The following is a 27,503-nucleotide window of genomic DNA, read 5'->3' on the forward strand; positions in this document are numbered from 1 at the left end:
TTGATTGTTTCCTTCGCTGTGCAGAAGCTTTTTATTTTGATGTAGTCTCGATTACTTATTGTTCATTTGGTTTCCCTTGCCTCAGGAGACATGTCTAGAAAAAAGTTGCTATGTCCACTGTCAGCAAAGTTACCACTTGTGTTCTCTTCTAGGATTTTTATTGTTTCAGGTCTCACGTTTAGGTCTTTCATCCATTTCGAATTTATTTTTGTGTATGGTATAAGAAAGTGGTCCAGTTTCATTCTTATGTGTGTAGCTGTCCAGTTTTTCCAATGCCATTTGTTGAAGATACTGTCTTTTTTCCATTGCATATTCTTTCCTCCTTTGTCAGAGATTGATAGACCATTTAATTGTGGGTTTATTTCTGGGCTTTCTATTCTTATCTGTTGATTTGTATGTCTATTTTTGTGCCAGTACCATACTGTTTTTCCTACTACATCTTTGTAATATAACTTGAAGTATGGTATTGTGATACCTCCAGTTTTGTTTTTCTTTTTCAAGATTGCTTTGACTCTTCAGGGTCCTTTGTGATTCAATACAAATTATAGGATTGTTTGTTCTATTTCTGTGAAAAATGTGTATATTTTGATAGGGATTGCATTGAATGTGTAAGATTGCTTTGAGTAGTATAGACATTTTAACATTATTCTTTCAGTCCGTGGGCATGGAATGTTTTTCCATTTCTTTGTGTTGTTTTCTATTTCTTTCATCAATAGTTTATAGTTTTCAGAGTACAGGTGTTTTACCTATTTGGTTAAGTTTATTCCTAGGTGTTTTATTATTTTTGATGCAATTGTAAATGGAATTGCTTTCTTAATTTGTTTTTATGCTGCTTCATTATTGGTGTATAGAAATGCAACAGATTTCTGTACATCGATTTTGTATCCTACAACCTTACTGAATTCATTTATCAGTTCTAGTAGTTTTTTGGTGGACTGTAGGGTTTTCTCTATAGTATCATGTTTTCTGCAAACAGTGAAAGTTTTCCTTCTTCCTTGCCAATTTGGATGCCTTTTATTTCTTTCTGTTGTCTGGTGCTGTGGCTGGGACTTCCAGTACTATTTTGAATAAAAGTGGTGAGAACAAACATCGTTGTCTTGTTCCTGATCTTAGGGGAAAAAGTCTCTCAGTTTTTCACCATAGGGTATGATGTTGTGGGTTTTTCATATAAAGCATTTATTATGTTGAGGTATTTTTCCAAAAGATCTACTTTTTTGAGGGTTTTTATGATGAATGGATGTTGTACTTTGTCAAATGCTTTTTCTGCATTTACTGAAGTGATCATACGGTTTTTATCCTTTCTTGTATTGATGTGATGGATCACATTGGTTGACTTGCAAATATGGAACCACCCTTGCATGGGAGGTATATTTTTATCATGACCATCAATCTCATCATTCTCTTAAAAAGACGAATGTGAAGTTAAGTCTTCATTAACCAACTGAGCAAAAAAAAAAACAACCTCAAATTCTTTTCCTTTTTTTAACTTTGTTATTTTCAATTTCAAACTTATAGAAAAGCTACAAGAGCAATACAAAAAATTCCTGTTTACCAATTTCTCTCACATTCCCTGGTTGTCAATATTTTACATTTGTTTTATCATTCTCTTTCTCTCTTCACACACACACACACACACACACACACACACACACTCTTTTTCTGAGTCATTTGAGAGTGCATTGCAGAAATGATGTTTTAAATTCTTTCTAATCTATTTTCTGATTATGTGTTCTTCATATTCACACATTGATCCTAGTTATAAGGATTAGATTGGAAACCCTTTCTTGAAATTTTTGGAATCTTTTCTGATTATTGCCTTGAGTGCAAGAAAGTCAACCTTCCTTCCTTTTGAATTCACTTAAGCATAAGTAGTGTTGCTACAGGCTATAGAAAATCTAATTGAAGGAGAGTAGCCATTTAATTCAGTGTGGCTTTTTAACACCTGCACTTTTGCTGTGGAAAATTGAAGTTTTTGCTCTTTTGTTTGCCACACTCACTGGGGTATAAAGGGCACAATTTTATGGATCTTTGTTGAGAGGTCATGCGAAGGTAGCTAAAAGGGAGTATCTCCATGACTTATTTTAATTTAGTACTATCCTTCCAGAGTGTGAAAATTGGAGATTTTATTATAGGTTATCTCTGGTACCTGAAATAACGGAATTACTCTGGAACAAGACCTAAAGTAACTAGCAGTATAAACTTTTTTTTAGTGTCTAAGTTCAATATGAAGTCTTGATAGTAATTATGAGAGAATGAAATAAACTCCTGGCTGGATTAAAATAATGTTTTATTTTTCAAAGCCAAAGCTATTTCCTTTGGTCAAATGAGTTTCCTTTTTGAAATCTTTAAGATAACAGTAGTAGTTGGTAAATTTTACTGAGTTCTAAATAATGCTCTCATAATCTGAATGAATGAGTATAGTTTTCAAAATTGATTTTCTTAAGACCAGAGGTTGACTAATTTTGGAATTGGAAGTATCTAGTCAGTTGTGATCAATGTCCTTTACTATATCCAGACTGGCTGTAGTGCCATCACCTGGGAATGTGGTGGAAGTGCAGAATCTCAGGCCCCATCCTAAATGTCCTGAATCAGAACATGTATTTTAAGAAAATCCCCCAGGTTATTGTGTGTGCATTAAAATTTAACAGCCATTATTATACTGATTTGGGAAGTATGGATCATTATTTATTAGGAAAATGGTTAGGCTTTTTTTAAAGTTTCTGCAAAAGATGTCCTCTTTGGCATATGGAAACCAACTCTTCTATGCAGGGATTCCTCTGTGGGTTAGCCAAATAGACCTGAACCAGTTTTTTTGCCCAAGGGGAATAAATAACAAGTTAGATAGGTGTACCTGGAAATTTCCACATCACCTCTTTTCCTCTTTATCGCTGCAGGAGAGTATAACATCTTGAGCTTCTTTGCATGTGCATGGGTGTGCTGGAGAGAATAACTTTTCCCTTCTTAGAGTTGATTAATACTTCAGTGGATAAACTTTAAACAGAATAGCAGATTTTCTGAGACTGCAGGGGAATTTCTGGATGATAGGAGCTTCCCATTGTTCCACAGTGCATAAACATTCTTTGGAGAGATTTTCCAAATATTCCTTTGCACAAAATGAAGGTTACTGCTGACTTTCTCCTTGTCTTTTCTTCCATTGTCCACAAAGACATTTTAATTTAAAAATACCATAAGGGGGCTTAGGTGGCTCAGTCAGTTAAGGGACTGACTTCGACTCAGGTCATGATCTCACAGTTCATGGGTTCGAGCTACAAGTCAGGCTCTGTGTTGACAGCTCAGAGCCTGGAGCCTGCTACGAATTCTGTGTCTCCCTCTTCACTCTGCCCTCCTCTACTCGTGCTCTGTGTCTTTTTCTCTCTTTCAAAAATAAATAAATATTTAACAAAATTAAAAATGAAAAAAATAAAAAATACTATATATTAGTGTTTAAAATTCAAACAATACAGAAGTGTCTGTAGAGAAAATGTGTTTGTTTGTCATTCTTTTCCTGCCTTAACCCCATTCCCCAGAAGTAGCCACCATTAATGTTTTGGAACGTAGCCTCCCAGATTTTCTTATGCCTAGTCTCATATATACATATACACAAAAACTTTTTAAATGACATCATACTGCAATGCTGTTTTGTAAATTGCTTTTTTGTTCCACTTACTGTATCATGAATTGCTTTAATGTAGTATACAAATCATTAACATGGTGATAAAAATTCCTTATAAAAATAAGAGCTGCCCATTAACAACTACTCTTTATCTGGGGTTTTCAGTAGAGAAAACAGCTAGAAGAACTTGGTATAACCAAAGTTTTGTTTATTCAGTTAGTTCCGATCCAAAGAACTGGGATGGGCAGTATTTGAAGTCACTTCCTAGAAAGTGTAAAGTCCATGCTGGTTTTAAACGAATGGATTGACAGTACCTGGAGGTGTGGATTGTGATGAATGACAAGGATGCAACTAAAGAATATCTTAAATGAAAAGAATCTTTCCCTGTCTACCAGATACAAATGAGCCATTGGTAATAATAGCTCAGACCTCATCAGAAATGCCGCTTTTGACCTCAACTAATGAATTTTATACTAAAACGATGACACCAATTCACGATGGGGAAGTAAAGCCTTCGTCTAAGTGTTATATACAGGTCACTGGTATGACTTGTGCTTCCTGTGTAGCAAACATTGAACGGAATTTAAGACGAGAAGAAGGTGAGACACTTTTGAAGCCTGTTATTTTGTGTGCTGAATTGAAGACTGTCCTTTTTTGATCTTTCAGGTGTTTAGTAACAATTTTTGTGATTCCTGCCAAGGCCTTATGAAGTCCTCCATATCAGTGATGTGCAGGACAACCTTGACTCTCTGACAGCCAGTTTTTGTGTTCTGTTCCCTTAGATACGGTTCCTATCTTGTTTACCTCATGATCACATTTTAACATCAATGAAATGTGTAGGAAAATAGGACAAGGAAATATATGTTTAAGTTTACTATTCTCTATGGACCTTGGTTGCAATGGATTTTAAGAAAAACATACAAATTTTCTGATAAAGCTATGCTTAAAAATAACTACAGTCCATAAGTTTCAATATTACTATACTTGAACCAACAGGATCAAAACCAAGTTTGTTTAGAATTATATTATTATCTTCCAACAGTATGATCACTGATCTTTGCAGTAAAAATGTTAAAAAGTTATTGTGATAAATTTTAATGCTAGGTTACAAAATCTTAGAAAATTTACAGTGTACTTTTTTTTATTCAGTCATACCCAAATGTTTTACCTTATAAGTTTGAAGTCATATTCATATAAAACTTCATACTGTGGCATAAGATTTGTTAGCCATAGATATATGCGGTTATGCTTAATGAAACTGAAATCATAGGTTTGGTACTTCAGCAGCCCTAGTCCCAGGTTTCTTAATACATGCTGTTAGTCACAAGGGCCAAATAAATAAGATTAGTATCAGCTTATTCCCTCTATTGTGGGGAAATAACTCACAGTATATAATAATAACACAGACCTGTAGCCCATAGAATCACCTTTTATATAAAGGCCAGAATTTTATAACAAAATGTATGTTATACAGAGGCAATTCCATTATTAACCTTATCTGCATTGTGTCATATTTGCATGTCATTTCAGTCTCCATTCTATCTAATTAGAATGCAGTTGAGGCTAAAGCTTATATTACACTTCCAATTGATTAAAACAGGGAAGGAGGGAGGTTGCAAACATATGAAAGCAAAAGAAGTTTGTAAGATTCCTGTTTAATTTCAGAACCAACTATGTTTGAGCAATTCAGAAATAGCCTTTTTCATGAGACAAGCAATGCCTATACCAATTATGAATCTTTTTTTTTAAATTCATTGTGTTGATTCTTCTAGTTACTCCCCACTCTCCCCTTTATCACTTCTTTACCCAATTAGGAATACCATTAGCCTAGCTGGGATCACTATATTCACTTTTTTAAAAACTAAGTAACACTGGTCATCTCTAAGTTTAGTTTGCATTATATTTCTGAAAATGAATAGAGTTCTAATTATAATTTAAAGTAAGAGTTTAAAAATTATCCATAATTTATGTAAGTATGAAACCTATTTTTGAAAAGTCAGATTTTCCCTTCTATTTCTATTTAGCTATAGATTATATCCACTGAAACAAAAAGATTTTTCCTACTTTCTTTATACCCTACTCCTTTTACTGACAGTTTCCTATGAGCTGATCCTCTGAATTATTTGGTATTCACAAAGCCCAGAGTGTAAGTACTTTATATAGAAAACTTAGATTATATAGGTTCTCTGTTTTCTTATTTAAAACTATGATTAAATTAATATTTTCTTTTTATCAAACTCCACAGTTGACCTATGGTCTGTTGATCCCCATTTCCTGTCAGGTAGCCACCAAGTGCCACAGATTCATAGAAAGAGCTGTCATTTTTGCTATGCAGAATTAATTTTCTTTCTAGAAATGACATCAATAGCTGGCCTAGAGAAGTAGGATGGTTGTTAATAAAAGGCTTGCATGAGAAAACAGGATGACTGCCATAAAATGAACTCCTTTGTTCTGTTAACAAGTTGTATGGCACTTTTTCCCTAGGAATAAGAGCACTTTATATTAGTGTGTGCCAGACAGTAAAATTGGATAATCTTAAGAAATGACTTTTATTTGATATTGTTATAATATGCATGTTGGTACATTCTTAGATTCCTTACTATAATTGCAGTGATTTCCTTAAGTGCATGAGTTCCTTTCTCTAGGTCTTATTAGTTTCTACAAATGCCCTATAATTACATGTTAAGGTCTCAACCTGTTGCAATTGATGGGTCTGATTTGGATCCCATTTCAAAAAAACAACTGTGTTAAACAAATAAACAGTTATAAGACAATTCTGGAAATGTGAACTCTGCATGGATATTTGGTGATATTGAGGACTTACTTCAGGTGTGATAATGGTATTATGGATTTTTTTTTTTTTGACAGAAGAGTCTTTTAGAGATACATATTTAAATATTTGCATGTGAAATGATATGTGGGTTTTGCTTCAAAATCATCAGAGTAGAGTGCAGTAAGTAAGAGGATAGGAATATAGATGAAACAGGATCAGCCCCAGTATTATTGATAATTGTTGAAACTGGGTGGTGGTTATATAAAGTTTATTATGTTGTTCTCTTTTGTATATGTATAATTCAAATTGTCCATAATAAAAAGTTTCAGAAAATAAGGCCCTCTTTCAACTAGTTTATTTGGTTTAGGTTCAAGACTGTATAACAAGTAATAATTTTTTGTAGATTCACTTTAATCCTTTCACAAATGAAGAAATTATTATAACATTCCTCTTTTTATAAGGATATTATCTCAGTTATTTTTCTTATCAATGCTTCCAGGAATATATTCTGTACTTGTGGCTCTGATGGCTGGCAAAGCAGAAGTAAGATATAATCCTGCTGTTATACAACCCCCAGTGATAGCTGAGTTCATCCGAGAGCTTGGATTTGGAGCCACTATGATAGAAAATGCTGATGAAGGAGATGGTGTTTTGGAACTTGTTGTAAGTAATCATTTTTGTGTAATTAATAAAATTTCCAGGAAAAACTCGGGGGGAAGATTCAGAAAATAGTTCCAAAGTTATTTAAGGGTTGGGAAAATAAAGCATAAAAGGAAAATTAAGGAAACTGGAAAATAGAAGGATAAGATATGACTTAATGGTGGCCTTTAAGCCTGGAATATAAGAGATAATCATATGTTTATTAAGAACCAAAAAAGAAGAATTAGGTTTGAATAAATAAATAAAAACCAACTTTTAAAATATAGTGTGATCCTATCAGCATAGAAAAGAATAAGATTCAGATGCATTGAAGACTGAAATTTTGTAAATGAAGTCAAAAAACCAGGTAGAAAGCATATTGGTTTACAATGGTCATTTTCTCCAATCCAGCAAATTGAGTTTTATTTGTATACCTTAAACAATTAAAACAAAAAATTTAACCCTGTACCAAAATTAGTATCAGCTAAATAAAAAATTTGAATATAAAAAATAAAACCATGAAATTACAAGAAGAAGTATTTAGTGCCCTTTTCCCAGTATTTTAGTATAAAAACTTCAGACATCAAGAAAATCAAAAGAATTGTACAATGGACACCCTTGTACACACCACCTAGATTCTCTATTAACATTTTAGTGTATTTGTTTTACTATACATAAGTCTGTTGTGTGAATAATTTTAGATTCATAAAGTTGCAAAACTAGTAGGGAATATCTGTGAAGCTTTAAAAACAATTTTTTTTAATGTTTATTTTTGAGAGAGAGAGAGAGAGACAGACAGAGCACAAGTTGGGGAGGGGCAGAGAGAGAGGGAGACACAGAATCTGAAGCAGGCTCCAGGCTCCGAGCTGTCAGCACAGAGCCTGACACAGGGCTCGAGCCCACAAACTGTGAGATCATGACCTGAGACGAAGTCACACGCTTAACCAACTGAGCTACCCAGGCACCCCTATCTATGAAGCTTTTCCCAGCTTTTCTCAGTAATAACATCTGATCTATAACTTAAAAAATAATATCAGAGTGGAAATGGCCTTTCTAAATATCATACAAACCCAAAAAGAAATGATAGATAAATTCATGTACATAAAAATTTCTTTTTGGATGGAAAAACGCCATAAACGAAGTCAAAAAACAGGTAAAAAAGTTTATTTCTTATCATAGATGAAGATTAATTTTCTTAATATACAAAGAACTGTTGTAAATCAATAAGAACCAGCAACTCAAAAGAGAGATAGTAAAGGGTATGAACTGACAGTTCACAGACAATCCAAAAAACATTACCACTTTAAACACATGAAAATATCTTCACCCTCACTTGTTATAAGAATAAAGCAAATTAAACCTGCATTGAAATGCCCTTTTTCATCTATTAGATTGGTAAAGATAAAAAACAATTTTGTTAACATTGTGTTATCTCTCATATATTGCTGGTGGAGGGTCAACTGATACAAGCTCTCAACAGGGGAATTTGGCAATATTTATCAAAAGGAAAATTGTACATATCCTTTGCCTTTTATACTCATAGGAAGTTATCCTACAGACATAGTTCCATATGTATGAAATGACGTGTGTGCAAGGATGTTCATTATAGTATTTTTTTTAGAGAGAGAGAGTACAAGAGGGGGAGATGGGGAGGGGGCAAAGGGAGACAGAGGAAGAGAGAATGTCAAGCAGCCTCCACGCTCAGTGAGGAGCCCAATGGGACGCTTGATCCTGTGACCCTGGGATCATGACCTGAGATGAAATCAAGAGTCGGGTGCTCAACCAACTGAGCCACCCAAGCACCCCCTGTTTTTTTAATATGGCAAAAGATAGGAAAAACCTAAATGTCAATCACTGGGGACTAGATACATAAATTATGATATGTCCATGCAGTGAGATACGAAGCAGCTATTAAAAAGAATGGGTGGGTTTTTATTTTTTATTTATTAAAAAAATTTTTTTTAAATATGAAATTTATTGTCAAATTGGTTTCCATACAACACCCAGTGCTCATCCCAACAGGTGCCCTCCTCAGTACCCATCACCCACCCACCTCTCCCTCCCACCCCCCATCAGCCCTCAGTTTGTTCTCAGTTTTTAAGAGTCTCTTATATTTTGGCTTCCTCCCTCTCTAACCTTTTTTTTTTCCTTCCCCACCCCCATGGTCTTCTGTTAAGTTTCTCAGAATCCACATAAGAGTGAAACCATATGGTATCTGTCTTTCTCTGTATGACTTACTTCACTTAGCATAACACTCTAGTTCCATCCACGTTGCCACAAAAAGCCATATTTCATTCTTTCTCATTGCCATGTAGTATTCCATTATGTATATAAACCACAATTTCTTTATCCATTCATCAGTTGATGGACATTTAGACTCTTTCCATGATTTGGCTATTGTTGAAAGTGCTGCTATAAACATTGGGATACAAGTGCCCCTATGCATCAGCACTCCTGTATCCCTTGGATAAATTCCTAGCAGTGCTATTGCTGGGTCACACGGTAGATCTATTTTTAATTTTTTGAGGAACCTCCACACTGTTTTCCAGAGTGGCTGCACCAATTTGCATTCCCACCAACAGTGCAAGAGGGTTCCCGTTTCTCCACATCCTCTCCAGCATCTATAGTCTCCTGATTTGTTCATTTTAGCCACTCTGACTGGCATGAGACGGTATCTGAGTGTGGTTTTGATTTGTATTTCCCTGATGAGGAGCGACGTTGAGCATCTTTTCATGTGCCTGTTGGCCATCTGGATGTCTTCTTTAGAGAAGTGTCTATTCATGTCTTCTGCCCATTTCTTCATCGGATTATTTGTTTTTTGGGTGTGCAGTTTAGCGAGCTCTTTATAGATTTTGGATACTAGCCCTTTGTCCGATATGTCATTTGCAAATACCTTTTCCCATTCCATTGGTTGCCTTTTAGTTTTGTTGCTTGTTTCCTTTGCTGTGCAGAAGCTCTTTATCTTCATGAGGTCCCAAGAGTTCATTTTTGCTTTTAATTCCCTTGCCTTTGGGGATGTGTCAAGTAAGAAATTGCTGCGGCTGAGGTCAGAGAGGTCTTTTCCTGCTTTCTCCTCTAGGGTTTTGATGGTTTCCTGTCTCACATTCAGGTCCTTCATCCATTTTGAGTTTGTTTTTGTGAATGGTGTAAGAAAGTGGTCTAGTTTCAACCTTCTGCATGTTGCTGTCCCGTTCTCCCAGCACCATTTGTTAAAGAGACTGTCTTTTATCCATTGGATATTCTTTCCTGCTGTGTCAAAGATTAGTTGGCCATACTTTTGTGGGTCTAGTTCTGGGGTTTCTATTCTATTCCATTGGTCTATGTGTCTGTTTTTGTGCCAGTACCATGCTGTCTTGATGATTACAGCTTTGTAGTAGAGGCTAAATCTGGGATTGTGATGCCTTCCGCCTTGGTCTTCTTCAAAATTACTTTGGCTATGTGGCGTCTTTTGTGTTTCCATACAAATTTTAGGATTGCTTGTTCTAGCTTCGAGAAGAATGCTGGTGCAATTTTGATTGGGATTGCATTGAATGTGTAGATAGCTTTGGGTAGTATTAACATTTTAAATTTAAAAATTTTAAATATTTAAAATTTTTAAAAGATTTTATTTTTTTTAACATTTATTTATTTTTGAGACAGAGAGAGACAGAGCATGAATGGGGGAGGGTCAGAGAGAGGGAGACACAGAATCTGAAACAGACTCCAGGCTCTGAGCTGTCAGCACAGAGCCTGACGCAGGACTCGAACTCACGGACCGTGAGATCATGACGTGAGCCGAAGTCAGCTGCTTAACCGACTGAGCCACCCAGGCGCCCCTAAAAGATTTTATTTTTAATTAATCTCTACACCCAACATGGGGTTTGAACCCACAATCCCGAGATCAAGAGCTGCATACTTTACCAACTGATCCAGGCAGGCACCCCCATGGGCTTTTATTTTTTAAAGACTTCTGACAATTAATAGCTTTATTGAAATATTATTCACATACCATAAAACTCATGTTTTAAGTGTACGATTCAGTGTTTTTTTAACAAAAAATTTTATGTTTATTCATTTTGGAGAGAGAGACAGAGTATGAGCCGGGGAGGGGCAGAGAGAGAGGGAGATGCAGAATCCGAAGCAGGCTCCAGGCTCTGAGCTGTCAGCATGGAGCCCGATGTGGGGCTCGAACTCACGAACTATGAGATCATGACCTGAGCTGAAGTCAGATGCTTAACTGACTGAGCCCCCCAGGTTCCCCTAATTCAGTAGTTTTTGTATATCCACAGAGTTGCAATTATCACTGTATCTAATTTTAAAACATTTTTGTCAACCCAAAAAAGAAACCTCATGTCTCTTAGCAGTCACTCTTCATTCTTGATATTAAGCACTTGAGTCTTCTTTCTTTTTCTCCTTGTTCAGTCTAGCCAAATTTTGTCAATTTTGTCAGCCTCTTCAGACAAACAATTTTTGGTTTTGTTAATTTTCTGTTCTCTCTTTTGTGAATTTCCACTTTCATTTTTAATTTTCTTCCCTTTGCTTGCTTTATGTTTAGTTTGCTCTTCTTGTCTAGTTCCTTAAGGTGGAAGGTTAGGTCATTTATTTGAGATCTTATTTTTTAATATTGGTATTTACAACTACACATTTCCCTCTAAGTAATGCTTTCATTTCAGGTATTATACTATTTAATCCAGACTGTCATTGGGCCTTTTAAATAATCTCTCTCTCTTTATTGATATTATTTTTGGTTAGATATTGTTCTCATATTTTCCTTTAATTCTTTAGGCATGGGTTTTTTTTTTTTTTTAGTTCATTGAATATATTTTCAATACCTGATTTAACATCTTTGTCTAGTAAGTCCTATGTCTGGGCTTCCTTAGAGACAATTTCTGTTGATTGCTTTTTTCCCTTTATATGGACCATACTTCCTTGTTTCATCGCATGTCTCACAATTATTTGTTGGAAATATATAGCAACTCTGGAAATAAGGTTATTTTCCACTCCTTAGGGTTTGTTGTTGTTGCTATTTGCCATTGTTATTGTTTAGTGACGTTTATGAAATAATTCTATAAGATTTATATTCTTTGTTATGTGTGGCCACTGAAGTTTCTGCTTGATTAGCTCAGTGGTCAGCTAATGATTGGACAGAGATTTACTTAAATACTTGGAACCAATAAATCTCCCAGTGTTTGCTGAGGATCTCTGTGCATGCCTTCAACACCAAGCTATGCAGTTGTCAATTTGCCTTAGTCTTTACTTCCTGCTTCTACAGAGTCTACTGGTCAGCCTGAGGTGAGAGGTTAGGACCTTTTAGGTCTGAGTATGCATAGTCTTGGACATGTACAACCCTATGCGTGTGAATGAATGGCCTTCTAGATTTTTAGAATATGTTGGAGTTCTTATGTATATCTTGCTTCCCAGTTTTTCCTTTTTAGGCTTTTTGGTTAGCCTATTGTTTGCCCCAACTGTTATCCCTTGCCTTAGGCAGCCACAAGATTAATAATTACCTTGAATTGTTTTTGACAAATTCTCCCAGGGAATTCGCTGAGCTCCAGTCAGGGCAAACACAGACATCTTTGCAAGTGGGATATTTCAGAGAACCATCAGTCAGATCATATAATAACAGTTCCCTAGTAATGAGGCTTTGAAGGAGCTCCAACCATTTTCTGCTCTCTCTGGTGGCTTCCCTGATAGTGTTTTTCACCATCACTGTGGGCTGCTGGTCTTCATGGCCACCACAGAGCTGGAGGGGAGGAGATGAGAAGAAGGAAAATTATAATATATATAATAGCACATAGCTTGCTGTTTCATTGGGATTCATCTGATTCTCTTGAATAAATCCTTCCTGTATTGCTGAAAGGTTTTATGTAATTTCAGTTTCCGAAAAAGTTGGTTGTTTTTTCCAGTTTTCTTATTGCTTTTATGGAGGGGAGAATTTTCAAAGATCTTTACCATTACTGGTATTCTTTCAGTACATATTCTTGAATAAATGCTTTGTAATTTGTTACACTCTTTAGTTATTTACCTGTTATACTCTTTAGTTATTTACCAGAGTCTTTAAATGGTTGTTTTTTGAAGCTTTTGTCCAATTTTATCATTGCTTTTTGGGAAAAGGATTTGCTGAGCTCCACACACGGTCATTCCAGAAGTTCTGCTACTCCATTTTAGAATTTAATACCCAGCTGAATTGTAACCTCACCTAAGACATAAGGCAAAATGCATTTTTAGACAAAGGTATAACACTTTCGTCATCCATTAACCTTCACTAAAAGTAATACTAAAGGCTAAAAAATCTATAGGGAAGCATGACATTTAATACAAGAATCAATAGATGTCAAATCCTCTATCACTAGTGACAGGAAGAGGGAGACTTAGTGAGATCCTTTTCTGTTTAACCTGTTGCAGCTGGGACCGTATCTTTGTTCAATGTAATTTTATATAAAAATAGCATTCTAATACAATTTTCTAAAGTATATTAATAGTGCAGATAAGATCTTGTGTGTTAATCCCATGTTACAAGTCATGTTTAATAGAGGAAAAAATAGATTTCTGAATAACAAAACCTTTGTCTTTAACAGGTGAGAGGAATGACGTGTGCCTCCTGTGTACATAAAATAGAGTCTATCCTCACAAAACACAGAGGGATCTTCTACTGTTCTGTGGCCTTGGCAACCAACAAAGCACATATTAAGTATGACCCAGAAATTATTGGTCCCAGGGATATTATCCATACAGTTGAAGTAAGTGTTAAGACTTTGCATTTCTGTGTTCTTACCTATTCAGTCAGCCCTCTGTTGAATCACTTCTGGTTTGTATCAGATAGAAACAGTGAACAAGATCTGGCCCCTTTGATTACTCTCAATAACATCTGTCTCAAATTTAATGTGTGTTTACACCCTTTTTTTTTTTCCTTGGTCTTTGTCAGGAAGAGTTAGGCAAAGGCATGTTGGCACTATTAATCAGGAGCAGACTGAAGGTAGAATCACAAATCATTTAAAAATATTTAGAAAATGGAAGTAAAGTACAATTTGTTGTAAGATTAATTAATCACTAAGAAAGCAAAACATCATGCTACATGCTTTATTGTTTGTTAGGTCAAAGCAAATGATGTAATTTTTTTAAAAATTTGAGTATAGTTGTCACGATGATGTTACATTAAGGTATACAACATAGTGATTCAACAACTCCATAGTTATGCTGTGCTCGCCACAAGTGTAGCTACCACCTGTCACCATACAATGTTATTGCAATACCATTGACAGTATTCCCTACAGTGTGCCTTTTATTCCCATGACTTACTCATTCCATAACTGGAAGCCTATATCTCCCACTCCTCTTCACCCGTTTTACCCATCTCCCACCTACCTCCCCTCTGGCAACCATCAGATTGCTCTCTGTATTTATAGGTCTGATTCTCCTTGCAAATGATGTATTTTTAAGTTAAAGTAAGAAATTTAAAAGACCAAACTCTTGTCTTGGTAGCAAATTTATCCTGTGTTCTTCAATAAATCTTAAGTGGGTAGTAGTACACGTGAGAGTGCCTTAAAAACTTTAATGTGGTATAGCCTTGGTGTTATCATGATCTGAAGATATTAATAGTTCAGATAAGATCCTATATTATAGATAATAATACCATTAACATCTTGTGAAGCTAGCATTATCAAGTATCTATTTTGAGCCAGTTTCCAAGATTGCAAAGCTTCAACTCTTAATTTAATTCTCACAACAGTGCTGTCATCTTCATTTTGGTGGTGGAGAAACTCAGGTTGAGAGAAGTTAAGTTACTTGCCCAAAGTCACATAGGTAGTAAGTGTCATAGCTGGGATTTGAGTCTGTTCTTTCTGACTCCAGGTTTCATGGTTGCTTTTTTCACTGTGCTACATTGCCAACAAATGTAAGATGACAGCATTTTTCCTAGCAGTTGAAAATATAGTGTATGTTACTGCCTATGCACATATGAGTCTTACTTATGTGTAGTTTTCTTTAATACTTTGTCTTATTCAAGAAAATTTTTGTTCCTGCTCTTTTTTTCTGATAGAACAAGAGTAAAGCCAACATATGCAAAGCCTTGAATAATATATTTAATATGGTGCTAGTTTTTGTGGCCTATTATTCAGTTTTCTGTACTTGTTCGGGGGAGGGATGGACAGCTGTCAAAGCTAAAATTTAGAAGAAATGATTAATGTACATCAATACTAGTGGATGACTCTTATCTAAATGTAAGATTTATGATTTTACTATTGAATTCTGTCTTTATTACATCATCAAACACTCTGTCAGCCTGACCATGTAACAGATTCTGCTTTTTTTCTAAAATCATTTAGTGGAGGCTTTAGCTTACTTTTTGGTGTAATAAGAATCTCTAGTGAGGGCAACTGCACTTGAGTTAAATCATTAGTTTGAGAGTAGTAGGATAGACATTAACTAGAATTGGGGAAATATTCATTTCTTTGAAGAAAGATTATAAACACAAGTAATTAAGGAAGCACATCTTCATCTTTATATTCCCCAGAGTGCCTTGCACTCAGTAATTGAGTTGAATTGTTCTTAATGACAATACCATGACTTAGAATTTCTCTATATAATATTTATACATTCAGTGAAATAATTGTTTTCTCATGAATTTCCTTAGAGCTTAGGTTTTGAAGCTTCTTTGGTCAAAAAGGATCGGTCAGCAAGCCACCTGGACCATAAACGAGAAATAAGACAGTAAGTGCTTTTGGTGTGTTAGTAAGAAACAAGTGCTTTTGGTGTGTCAGTGAAAAACAGATTTTGACTCCTTGTTATAAATTTAACATCCTGTTGGCATGTTAGTTTTTACAGTGGCATCCTTATGTCGGGTGGAGTAGTCACAATTTGTATTTCTCTGTAGTATGTAGACTCTTTTACCATAAGCTACTTATTCAAATGATTTTTCTTTTCTACGTGAGGTGGAGACGGTCCTTCCTTGTGAGCCTCTTTTTCTGTATTCCTGTCATGGGGCTGATGATATATATGATGGTTATGGACCACCATCTTGCAACTCTTCACCATAATCAGAGCATGAGTCAAGAAGAAATGATCAGCATTCATTCTTCTTCTATGTTCCTGGAGCGCCAGATCCTGCCAGGACTGTCCATTATGAATTTGCTATCCTTTTTGTTGTGTGTACCTGTACAGGCAAGTGAAATGTTAGCAAGGATGTATGTTAATAATGTAAAACAGTAAAATGTGACAGGAAAGGCTATTTTCAGTTGCAAAACAGGTATTAGTCAGAAGTTGGATCATTTTATGCTGTGGATGCTTTATAAAAATAATCTTAAACTGAGTGCTTAAAGTAGATAATAAATTCCATTTAACTCTTAAGGATACTATTTAATGGCAAAGCAGAGAATAAGAGTTCAATTCATATTTAGATATGAATTTAGCATTCATATCTGCTATTGTATATAATTGTATATTTAAAGCTATAATAAAATAGATTATATTTTATTTATCTGTATTTGCATTTAATATTCCATATTAAATATATTAAAATTAATTATATTCACATTATATTAAATGTTAATTATTAATTATATAAAATAAAATAATGGTGGCAATTATAATATTATGTTATTATTTTTATTATTTCTCCCTAGCACTGAAGTTCATTATTTTCTGTATGTTTTCAACTCTTCTTTTGAGATAAACTTTTACTATAGAACACTTCTATCTAATAAATCTATTCCTTTTTCTGATTCTTATAAAAAGTTATGATGATTTTAAGAAAATCTTAGTGTGTTTCTCTATACTAATGAAAAATAAGCTTCTCAGTTATGTATACCAATGAAAACAGCCAGCAGTTCCAGTAGCTTGTGATATACACTTAGGTTGAATTTTGGATAGGGGGAACAGACTTCCATAAAAAACCCTTGTCAAAAAATGTAATTTTTTTTCTTAGTTCTTTTTTTTCTTAGTTCTTGTTTTTGCTAGCATCTAAAAGAATAATCCAAGAATTATCTTTCTTTATATTATGGAATATCCATTGAATCATAGAGGACAGCTGCCAAGAGCTTCTACAGCAATTTGAATCCCTGCATGCACATACCTGCTAAAATACCGACACTATTGTTTCAGCTTAAAATCTTTCCTTAGTGTTGCTGGAATAGATAAAAGTCAAAGGAAATGAACATTATTACTGTATCTTTGTTACTGAGATAAACATTTGGATTTCAGCATTTTTTTAAAAAGCATAATTATTGTTTCTGTATTACAGTTTTTTGGAGGCTGGTACTTCTACATTCAGGCGTATAGAGCCCTGAAGCATAAAACTGCAAATATGGATGTACTGATTGTGCTGGCAACCACCATTGCTTTTGCCTACTCTTTGGTTATTCTTCTGGTTGCAATGTATGAAAGAGCCAAAGTAAACCCTATTACTTTCTTTGACACACCTCCTATGCTATTTGTCTTTATTGCACTAGGCCGGTGGCTGGAACATATAGCAAAGGTAAAGTAAGAATGGATGACGTTTTTTAAAATCTTAGGTAGATAAATGATTGTAATATTTTCGAGACCAATTATTGGAAATATGCATTGATTTATACAGTTAACAAAAGAAGTACTTCTGTTTTGGTAATATTTTAAGTTAAATTTTCCTTTAGAAGATTTACCAAATTTATGGAATTAATACTGTAGATAGTATAGTACATCCATGTTCATTTAAACATGAGATTTAAACAGAGAGACATTTGATAAATATTTATTTATATCACATTGTTAATGGGAAAATTGATGTGACCACAGGATTTAAAATAATGATGGAAAGAATATTCACCCATAATCCCATACTATAATGGAAATTACTTTCTAATTCTGCTTGAGATACCTTTATATTTTAGAGTGGCAAACGTAGTATACATACCAGTTTGTATCCTTAACATTATACAGCTTTTTCCCCATTTTGCAGTCTAGATAATTATTTGGTATTTTCTGAATCGTATTCTGGCAAATCATTGTGCTGTCACTCAACTAAACCATTCCTGTTTTGTTCTCAGACTGTTTCCAGTTTTAAATTTTAGATAATCTTGCATTAAACATATTCATGTTTAATAGTAATTTCTATTGAATTAGTATCTTAGGATAAATTATAAAGTATATGAGTAAAGAGCATAAATCTTTTTATGGCTCATGCTACAAGTTGTAACAATTTTTTTTATCAACAAGAGTATGTTAGTAAAGTAGTTTTACTACAACTTCATTGGCATTAACTCCTGTATAAATTCTTGCTAAATTAGTACGCATTAAATGGTATCATAGAGTTGCTTTCTTTTGCATTTCTTCCATTAATAGCAAGGATAAACATTTTTCCACATATCAGGTATTTTATTTCTTCTTACATGAATTTCCTAATCATGTCCTTTGCTCATGTACCTGAGTTCTTGATGCTTTTCTTATTAAGTTACATTATTTATTTATAAATTATGCCTAATAATATATTTTATATTTTGTATACTTCATATTTTTGAAGTGAAATATTTTCTAATTTGAACTGATTAATATTCCTAAAATTATCTCTTGGGTAAATGTTAAGTATTATATCTTTATTTTAGGTAAAACCTGAGATTTTTCTTCCTTAGCATTGTTAACATGTTTGTTTTTTATTTATAGGGCAAAACATCAGAGGCTCTTGCCAAGCTAATTTCACTACAAGCTACAGAAGCAACTATTGTAACTCTTGACTCTGATAATATTCTCTTAAGGTATTTATTTTCATTCTTCCCCTTCTCTTTTTAACTTCTTACAAAAAATATCAAATATACCCAGAAGTAGAAGAGTATAATGAACTCACATAATCTATCTCCCAGATTTGAGTTATTCACATTTGGCCAGACTTCATCTAAATATCTTTCTGTTGTTGCAGTAGTATTTTAAATTCCAGTCATATTGTTTTACTGCTAAATATTCCTAAAAAAGGACATACTCTCATGTAACTAACTACCATATTGCATTTAACAAAATGAACAATACCTTAATATCATCTCTTATACAGTCTATATTCACATTTCTCTTGTTGTCTCCCAAAAGTTGAAAGTTTCTTTGTTTGAAATAAAAATCAGAGAAGTTCCACATGTTGATGCATTTGACTAACACGTTTCTTTTAATCTAAAACAGCTCTTCCCTCTTGTTCTCCCTCCTCCCTCTCCACCACCCTCCTACTCCCACCTACCACCCCCTCAACCCCTGCCATGCAATTAACTTATTAAAGAATCCATCAATGTGATGTCCTGCAGAATATCACACAATCTGAATTTAACTCTTTGCTTCCTTGTGTTGTCATCTAACTTGTTCTCTAACTCCTATGTTATCTGTAAACTGGAAGTTAGAGCTAAAGGCTTGATAAGATTTCAGTCTTTTTTTTTTTAAGATTTCATTCTTTTGTATTTCTCATTTGTATATTCATAAAACTAGGTAAATTTACACAATAAATACATTGTTTACTTAAAACTCATCACATTATTTTCTAAACCTTTTCATTTATTCATTCAGTGACTATTCAATAAACATATAGGGTACCTATTTTGTGCCAGATACTGAACTATTCCCCAACAGTGAACAGGACTAACATTGTAGCTCCTAGCTTAAATGTTAGTTCTAGTTTCCATTGGTAGCAGTTCCGGAGCTACAAGCTTGACATTAACCAACAAGCTTGCATGGAAAGATCAGGGTGAGAAACATATTTTCCCAATGCTTTTTATTTTTGTTTTTTAATTATTTTTTTAAAGTTTTAATTATTTATTTTGAGAGAGAGGGTGGAGGAAGGGGCAGAGAGAGAGAGAGGGAGAGAGAGAGTCTCAAGCAGGCTCCACACTCAGCACAGAGCCCGATGCAGTGCTCAATCTCACGAGCATAAGATCACGACCTGAGCCGATATCAGGAGTCAGCCACTTAACTGACTGAACCACCCAGGCACCCCTCAATGCTTTTTATTTTAACTCATATGCAGTGAAGAACAAGTGGATGTGGAACTTGTACAACGTGGAGACATCATTAAAGTGGTTCCAGGAGGCAAATTTCCAGTGGATGGTCGTGTGATTGAAGGACATTCTATGGTAGATGAGTCCCTTATCACAGGTATGTTCTTTCAGAGGATCATGACATGAAAGTAAAATGAATCCAAAGTGATAATGAAAAATAGGAATAAAAAGTGGAGAGCTTTTTTGTAGAAACTATGGAATGAGTAAATAATGAGCAAAGAGAATATGAATTCTTTTTAAGACTGTATTAAATCAATTTCTGCAGATTTACTTTGTGTTTTTAGTTATGCTACTGAAAGCTTTTTTAACTGAGGATTGTTTATTACTAGAATGTGTAGCCAAAGGAAGTTTTCTCATTCTGATGTAGAGCACAAGAGACTTTGGCAGATTTTCCTGAGCAAATAACCTATTTTGTTTTCCTTCCCTAAACACTGGTCTGGTCTGAGCTGGCATATGACTCCAGGTTTTCCACATCAGGGTCTGCTCTAAGAAAGGAGGCCTTGGAGTAGTTTTAGAGATCTTAGCTAACTAAGGCTGATCCAGAACAGAACCAAAATAATACCTTAACCCTCAGGATGATTCCAGAAGAGGCTCAGCTTATGGACTATGAGGAAATAATTTTAGGACTCTGTGTTTCTCAATAGGGTGCTATTGCCAATTCAGATGGGACAATTGTTAGTTCTGGGGAACTGCTTACACATTGTAATATACTTAGTATCCCTGACCCTGGCCCACTAAATTGGAGTAGCAGCACCACATGCTCCACTGGTAGTTATCACAAACAAGAACTCCCACATTTCTAAGTGCTCCTTGGGAACATTTAGAAAACCAATGATCTAAGACTAGGGTGGAGCTTTAAAAATGTCTGCCTATAAGACGTTGTCTTTAGACATGTCTGCCTAAAAAACTTAATAGGCTTTTCCAGTTTAAGATATATATCCCTGGGTTTGGCTCAGAACTGACATAAGGAAAAAGGGAGGGCAACTTTCACCTAGGCATTTGTCCAGATTCTATTTCATGAAGTAAGGATCACTTTTCTACATATTTTTTGACAATTAATGAATAACAGCATGTTTCAAGATAGTATTTATTAATGTTCCCTAAATCTAAATCTGTCTTTACTCCTTTATACAGGGGAGGCAATGCCAGTGGCTAAGAAATCTGGCAGCACAGTGATTGCTGGTTCCATTAACCAGAATGGGTCACTACTTATCCGTGCAACCCATGTTGGAGCTGACACAACACTTTCTCAAATTGTCAAACTTGTGGAAGAGGCACAAACATCAAAGGTAACTTAACTCCCTAGGAGAAACTGAAATAATTTTTTTTAAAGAGTGCTCAGTATAATCCTGATCTAGTTTTTTATATTTTCATTTGATTAACTCTAGTTGCATTAATATGGAGTTCATTTAAATATTTGTGTGTAATACCAAATAATACTCTATTACAAAAAAGAGACCTTGATACATGTGTTGTTGTTATTGTTGTTGTTGTTATCATTCTAGGCTCCTATCCAGCAGTTTGCAGACAAACTCAGTGGCTACTTTGTTCCTTTTATTGTTGTCATTTCCATTGCTACCCTCCTGGTTTGGATTATAATTGGATTTCTGAATTTTGAAATTGTGGAAACCTACTTTCCTGTAAGTGACTTGTAAAAACTCTTTACCATGTGTAAAAAACAGTTGGTGAATCTTTTGCATAAACTATTAGTTGGAAAATAATTTTATAATTACTAGTAACTTTAAGGGCCTGAAGTAGGAGGATAATAACAATAACATTTGCATTTCTAGTACTGAACTTTTATATTTTATACCAGTCTCATTCCAAACATGACTTTGTTTTCTTGAAGGACTATAGATGTATTGAGAAAAGCCTTGGAATCTCAGCTCTGTTTCCAGTATATCATCCAATATATCCTCTTATTTTAACTTTCACAACAAATGCAAGTTATGCATGATGGGTGTTATTAGAATCTCATTTTATAGATGAGGAAACTGAACATCAGTGTGATCTTAAGTCAACTTAATTTCTCTCTGAGCCTCAGTTTCATCATCTATAAAGTGAGATTCTAATAACACCCATCCTTGCATAACTTGCAGTTGTTGTTAAAGTTAGATAAGAGGATATATTGGAAACACTTTGTAATTTATTAAATGCTTTATAAATATAAAGTAATATTAATGTCTGTTCCTCTGTATTTCTATAATAGTCTCTAAAGTATGGTGTCATAAAGTGATCAAGTAGACCTGGCTTGTACCTTATATTAGAGATATAACCTTTAAGTCACTTCTGTTATCCTCGATTTTGTCATCTGTAATGTAGTGATAATAATACCTAAATTGCAAGATTGGAATGAGTGTAGGTGAAAACATGCACATATGACATATATTAAAGCATAAGCTTTAGTCCCTCCCAACTCTGTTCCTATGTAGATAAATATCTCTTAGATGAACACTTAAAGTATTTGAGAACTTTGTGAGAACCTAGCACTGTAAAGCCATTACTACTGAGAAAGTCTTACTTTGTTGTGTTTCTTTATTTTAAAAAATACCATGCTGTACACTGTTTCATGTTGTTTGTCCCTTTATTTATTTATTTATTTATTTGAAAATGTTTATTTATTTATTTTGAGAGTGAGAAAGATAGAGCACAAGCAGGGAGCGGGCAGTGAGAGAGGGAAACAGAGAATCCCAGGGCTCACAGGGACTCAGGACTCAAAAACCACAAGATCATGACCTGAGCCGAAATCAAGAGTCAGACACTTAACCAACTGAGCCACCCAGGCACACCTGTCCCTTCATTTAAAGAACAAGTAGAATCAGGAGAGTGAGGGTGAGATGTAGAGCCTTACTGGGGACCTGAAGAAAAACTTACTGTCAAGAAGGACATTTTGAAGGTTTTGTTGGCTAGAAGAGGTATCTCTGTGATCTCCTAGATATTTATTGAAGATTGGAAAAGAATTAAATTAGGGCCATGGAAACACAGAAGGTCTCTTTGCCATCTCCATTGATTCAATAGGCTCTTTCCAGTTTGGTTACAACATTGGAGTCATCGGTGCTCCTGAGACAATTATTAAGAATTTTCTCAGTTACTCTTTGGAAAAGAGATTAGAAGACTCTCCCACTCAGGTGGTACTCACTCCCCTCTGGTCCTTGTCTGTGGCAGTCTTCTCCATTAATGGTATGATTGCCTCCTTTTCTATTGGACTTTTGTCAACTGCTTTGGCAGGCGCGATTCAATGCTTATTGTCAACCTATTGGCTGTTGCTGGTGCCTGCCTTACAGGGTTCTCCAGAGTAGCAGAGTCTGTTGAAATGCTGATCCTGGGCCAATAGATTATTGGCCTCTTCTGTGGACACTGCACAGGTTTGTGCCCATGTACCTTGGAGAGATATCTACTACTGTCCTACGGGGTTGTGGGAGCTTTGGCATTCCTAACTAGCTGGGAATTGTTGTCAAGATTCTGGTGGCTCAGATTTTTTGTCTGAAAGTCATCTTGGAGACTGAAGAGCTTTGGCCCCTGTTGTTAGGCTTCACCATCATTCTAGCTGTCCTACAAAGTACAGCCCTTCCACCTTTCCCTGAAAGTCCTAGATTCTTGGTCATTAACAGAAAGGAAGAAAAGACTGCTAAGGAGAACATCTAGTGATTGTGCGGCACCCAAGATGTGACTCAGTCAGGACATCCAGGAAATGAAAGATGAGAGGGCTAGGATGGCACAAGAAAGGCAAGTCACTATGCTGGAGCTATTCAGAGTGTCCAGTTACTGACAGCATATTGTCATTTCCACCATACTCCAGCTCTCCCACCAGCTCTCTCAAATCAATGCTATGTTCTGTTAATAGGAATCTTCAAAGATGCAGATGTTGGGGAGCCAGTCTATACCACCATTGGTGCGGGTATGGTTAATACTGTCTTCACTGTAGTTTCTCTGTTTCTGGTCAAAAGAGCAGGGAGGAAGACTCTACTTCTGATTACCCTTGGATACATGGCATTTTGTTCCATCCTCATGACTGTTTCTTTGTTATTAAAGGACAAGTATAATTAGAAGAGCTTTGTCTGTATTGTGTCTGTCTTGGTCTTCGTGCTGTTTTTTGAAATTGGCCCAGGCTCCATTCCCTGGTTTATTGTGTCGAAACTCTTCATCCATGTACTCCACACAGCTGCAATGGCAGAGGCTGGTTATTCCAAGGGGACCTCCAACTTTTTGGTTGGGCTGCTCTTCCCCCTCAGCTGCATTCTATTTAGGAACCTACATTTTTATTGTATTCACTGGCTTCCTTGTTATCTTCTTTGTCTTCATCTTTTTCAAAGTCCCTGATACCCATGGCAGGACTTTTGAGGAAATTACACGAGCCTTTGAAGGGCAGGTAAAGGAGGCCGGTAGAGCTGACAAAGGCCTCATTGTGGAGATTAATAGCATCCAACCTGTTAAGGAGACCACCACCAATGTCTAAGCCATGCCTCCTTCCTGCCTCCCTACCAACATGAAAAAGCAACCTCTCCCTGAGTGAGAGAGAGACCTCATCAGATTGTAACCCAGAACTGTTTCTGAATACTGCTACTTGATTTCCTTTCTCTTCTTGAGCACTCAGAAGAACCCAGTGCTAGGTTCGTTGTTATCTACAGTGGTTTTTTAAAACATTTTATCTCTTGGACATTCTCTTCTGTTTAGGACCAAGTGAACTTTCTTTCATCTCAGGAGTAATTGGCTGGTTGGTGTATGACAACTTTGCCAGCGTTTTCTCCCTTGGGTTCTTGTATTGCCTCAAAAGGGCATATATGAGAGTAAGAGTAAGGTGCAACTTCCTCAACCCCAGATTTACCAGGAAGCAGATGTACGTGAGTGTGGAGGGCATAGAGGAATTAAATAAGAGCACCTTCCTCACTACCATACAACTCTGCAGAGAAAATTAACTTGAGTTTAATTTATTTTATCTTCTAGTTTTATTACATAAATATTTAGTTCTTTAAGTGTAAAGTGATTTTACCAAATAACAAGAAAATAAGGAAATTGAAGTTAGAGGGAAGCGCTTAAAGAGAGGTTATAGGGTAGAAGATTTGATACTGGAAAAGTAAAGGTGCACTAAAAAGGAGCATTTCTTAGGAATGTAATATGTTATTGCAGAGTACATGATATGGTGTATGAGGTTTACACATTGCCTCTTAACAATTTCTGTCCTTCAGGTGGAAACTCTCCAGTTTAACTTCTCAGCAAAGTCATGTGCCTATATTAAGAAGCTACTGGTCTCCTTTGGAACTTTTTTCTTTGTTGAAGATTATATGTAGTATTACTTGAAATCTGCAATTATTACTAAAATAGGTATTGTACTTAATGGTGGTTGATGGATTGGAACTTTGGATGGAGTCCAGAGAAGGGAAGCTAGGTCCCTTCTCCCCTCACTGGACCAAACAAGATCTTCCCTTATAGCAGATCCACTTTTATTTTTTAATGTTTATTTATTTTTGGAGAGAGAATGCAAGTGCGGGAGGGGAGAGAGAAGGGGACAGAGCATCAGAAGCAGGCTCTGCACTGACAGCAGTGAGCCCGATGTGGGGCTTGAACTCACAAACCTTGAGACCATGACCTGAGCCGAAGTCAGGTGCTCAATGAACCCAGGTGCCCCAAGACTCACTTTTTTTTTTTTAAGTACTCTTACCACCTGTCTAGTGGGAGAGTCCTCCAGATGAGCAAGCAAAAATGCTGGTTCTTGGTAGAGGTTTAGTACTTTTCCATTTTGTTTTTTAAGAGATACTATTTATTTTTTATAAATAACTCCATTTTTCCTCAAATTTTTACTTAAATTCTAGTTAGTTAACATATAGCATAGGAGCGCCTGGGTGGCTCAGTAGGTTAAGTGTCCAACTTGGGCTCAGGTCATGATCTTGCAGTTCGTGAGTTCGAGCCCTGTGTCCAGCTCTATGCTGATAGCTCAGAGCCTGGAGCCTGCTTCAGATTCTGTGTCTCCCTCTCTCTCTGTGCCCCTACCCCACCTGTGCTCTCTCTCTCTCTCAAAAATAAATAAACATTAAAAAATTAAAAAAAAACATATAGTATAATGTTTATTTCAGGAGAATATAGTGATTCATCACTTACGTATAGCACCCAGTGCACATCATAACAAGTGCCTTCCTATACCCATTACCTATTTAGCCCATCTTCTACATCTTTGTAATATAACTTGAAGTCCAGAATTCTGATGCCTCTAGCTTTGCTTTTCTTTTTCAAAATTGGTTTGGCTATTTGGGTTTTTTGGTGGTTCCATACAAATTTTAGGATTGTTTGTTCTAGCTTTGAGAAGAATGCTGGTGCAATTTTGATTGGTATTGCATTAATTATGTAGATAGCTTTGGGTAGCATAGACATTTTAACAATGTTTGTTCTTCCAATCCATGGGCATGGAATGTTTTCCCCTTTCTTTGGGTCCTGTTCAATTTATTTTATAAGTGTTCTATAGTTTTCAGAGTCCAGATATTTTTCCTCTTTCATTAGGTTTATTCCAGGTATCTTATGGTTTTTGGTGCAATTATAAGTGGGATTGAGTCCTTGATTTCTTTTTCTGCTGCTTCATTATTGGTGTACAGAAATACAACAGATTTCTGAACATTGATTTTATGTTCTACAACTTGGCTGAATTCATGTATCAGTTCTAGCAATTTTTTGGTGGAGTGTTTCGGTTTTCTACACAGAGTATCATGTCATCTGTGAATGGTAAAAGTTTGACTTTTTCCTTGCCAATTTGGATGTCTTTTATTTCTTTTTGTTGTCAGACTGCTGAGGCTAAGACTTCCATACTATGTTAAATCGTAGTGGTGAGAGTGGACATTCCTGTCTTGTTTCTGACTGTAGAGGAAAAGCTTCAGTTTTTCCTCATTGAGGATGATACTAACTTGGGTCTTTCATATATGGCTTTTATGATATTGAGGTATGTTCCATCTGTCCCTACTTTGTTGAGGGTTTTTATCAAGAATAGATGCTGTATTTTGTCACATGCTTTTTCTGCATCTTTTGAGGGGATCATGTGGTTTTTATCCTTTCTTTTATGAATGTGGTATATCACACTGATTGATATGCAAATATGAAATAACCCCTGCAGCCCAAGAATAAATCCCACTTGATCATGGTGAATAATTCTTTCGGTGTACTATTGGGTTCAATTTGTTAGTATCCTGTTGAGTATTTTTGCATCCAGGTTCATCAGGGATATTGGCCTGTAAGTCTCTTTTTAGTGGGATCTTTGTCTCTTTTTGGAATCAAGGTAATGCTGGCCTCATAGGTTGAGATTGGAAGTTTTCCTTTCATTTTTATTTTTTGGAACAGTTTGAGAAAAATAGGTATTAACTCTTCTTTAAATGTCTGGTAGAATTCCGCTGGGAATCTATCTGGTCCTGTACTTTTGTTTGTTCGGAGATTTTTGATTACAGATTGAATTTCTTTGTTTCCTGGTTATGAATCTGTTCAAATTTTCTATTTCTCCCTGTTTTAGTTTTAGTAGTTCGTA

General features: G+C 35.5%; 1 protein-coding gene and 1 pseudogene across 1 annotated transcript in view; both read left to right on the forward strand.

The window, feature by feature from the left end:
* The window catches only part of ATP7A (ATPase copper transporting alpha), a 158,725-nt gene that overhangs the window by 94,803 nt on the left and 36,419 nt on the right, over positions 1-27,503 (forward strand). Inside the window, 10 exon segments of the mRNA XM_042975315.1 lie at positions 4,009-4,212; positions 6,886-7,049; positions 13,583-13,744; positions 15,637-15,713; positions 15,935-16,163; positions 17,242-17,475; positions 18,636-18,727; positions 19,972-20,099; positions 21,137-21,291; positions 21,508-21,642. Coding sequence (XP_042831249.1) covers positions 4,009-4,212; positions 6,886-7,049; positions 13,583-13,744; positions 15,637-15,713; positions 15,935-16,163; positions 17,242-17,475; positions 18,636-18,727; positions 19,972-20,099; positions 21,137-21,291; positions 21,508-21,642 — 1,580 coding nt within the window.
* Positions 23,184-24,548, forward strand: LOC122235516 (annotated as a pseudogene).

This window comes from Panthera tigris, chromosome X, assembly GCF_018350195.1.
Source record: "Panthera tigris isolate Pti1 chromosome X, P.tigris_Pti1_mat1.1, whole genome shotgun sequence".
NCBI lineage: Eukaryota > Metazoa > Chordata > Mammalia > Carnivora > Felidae > Panthera > Panthera tigris.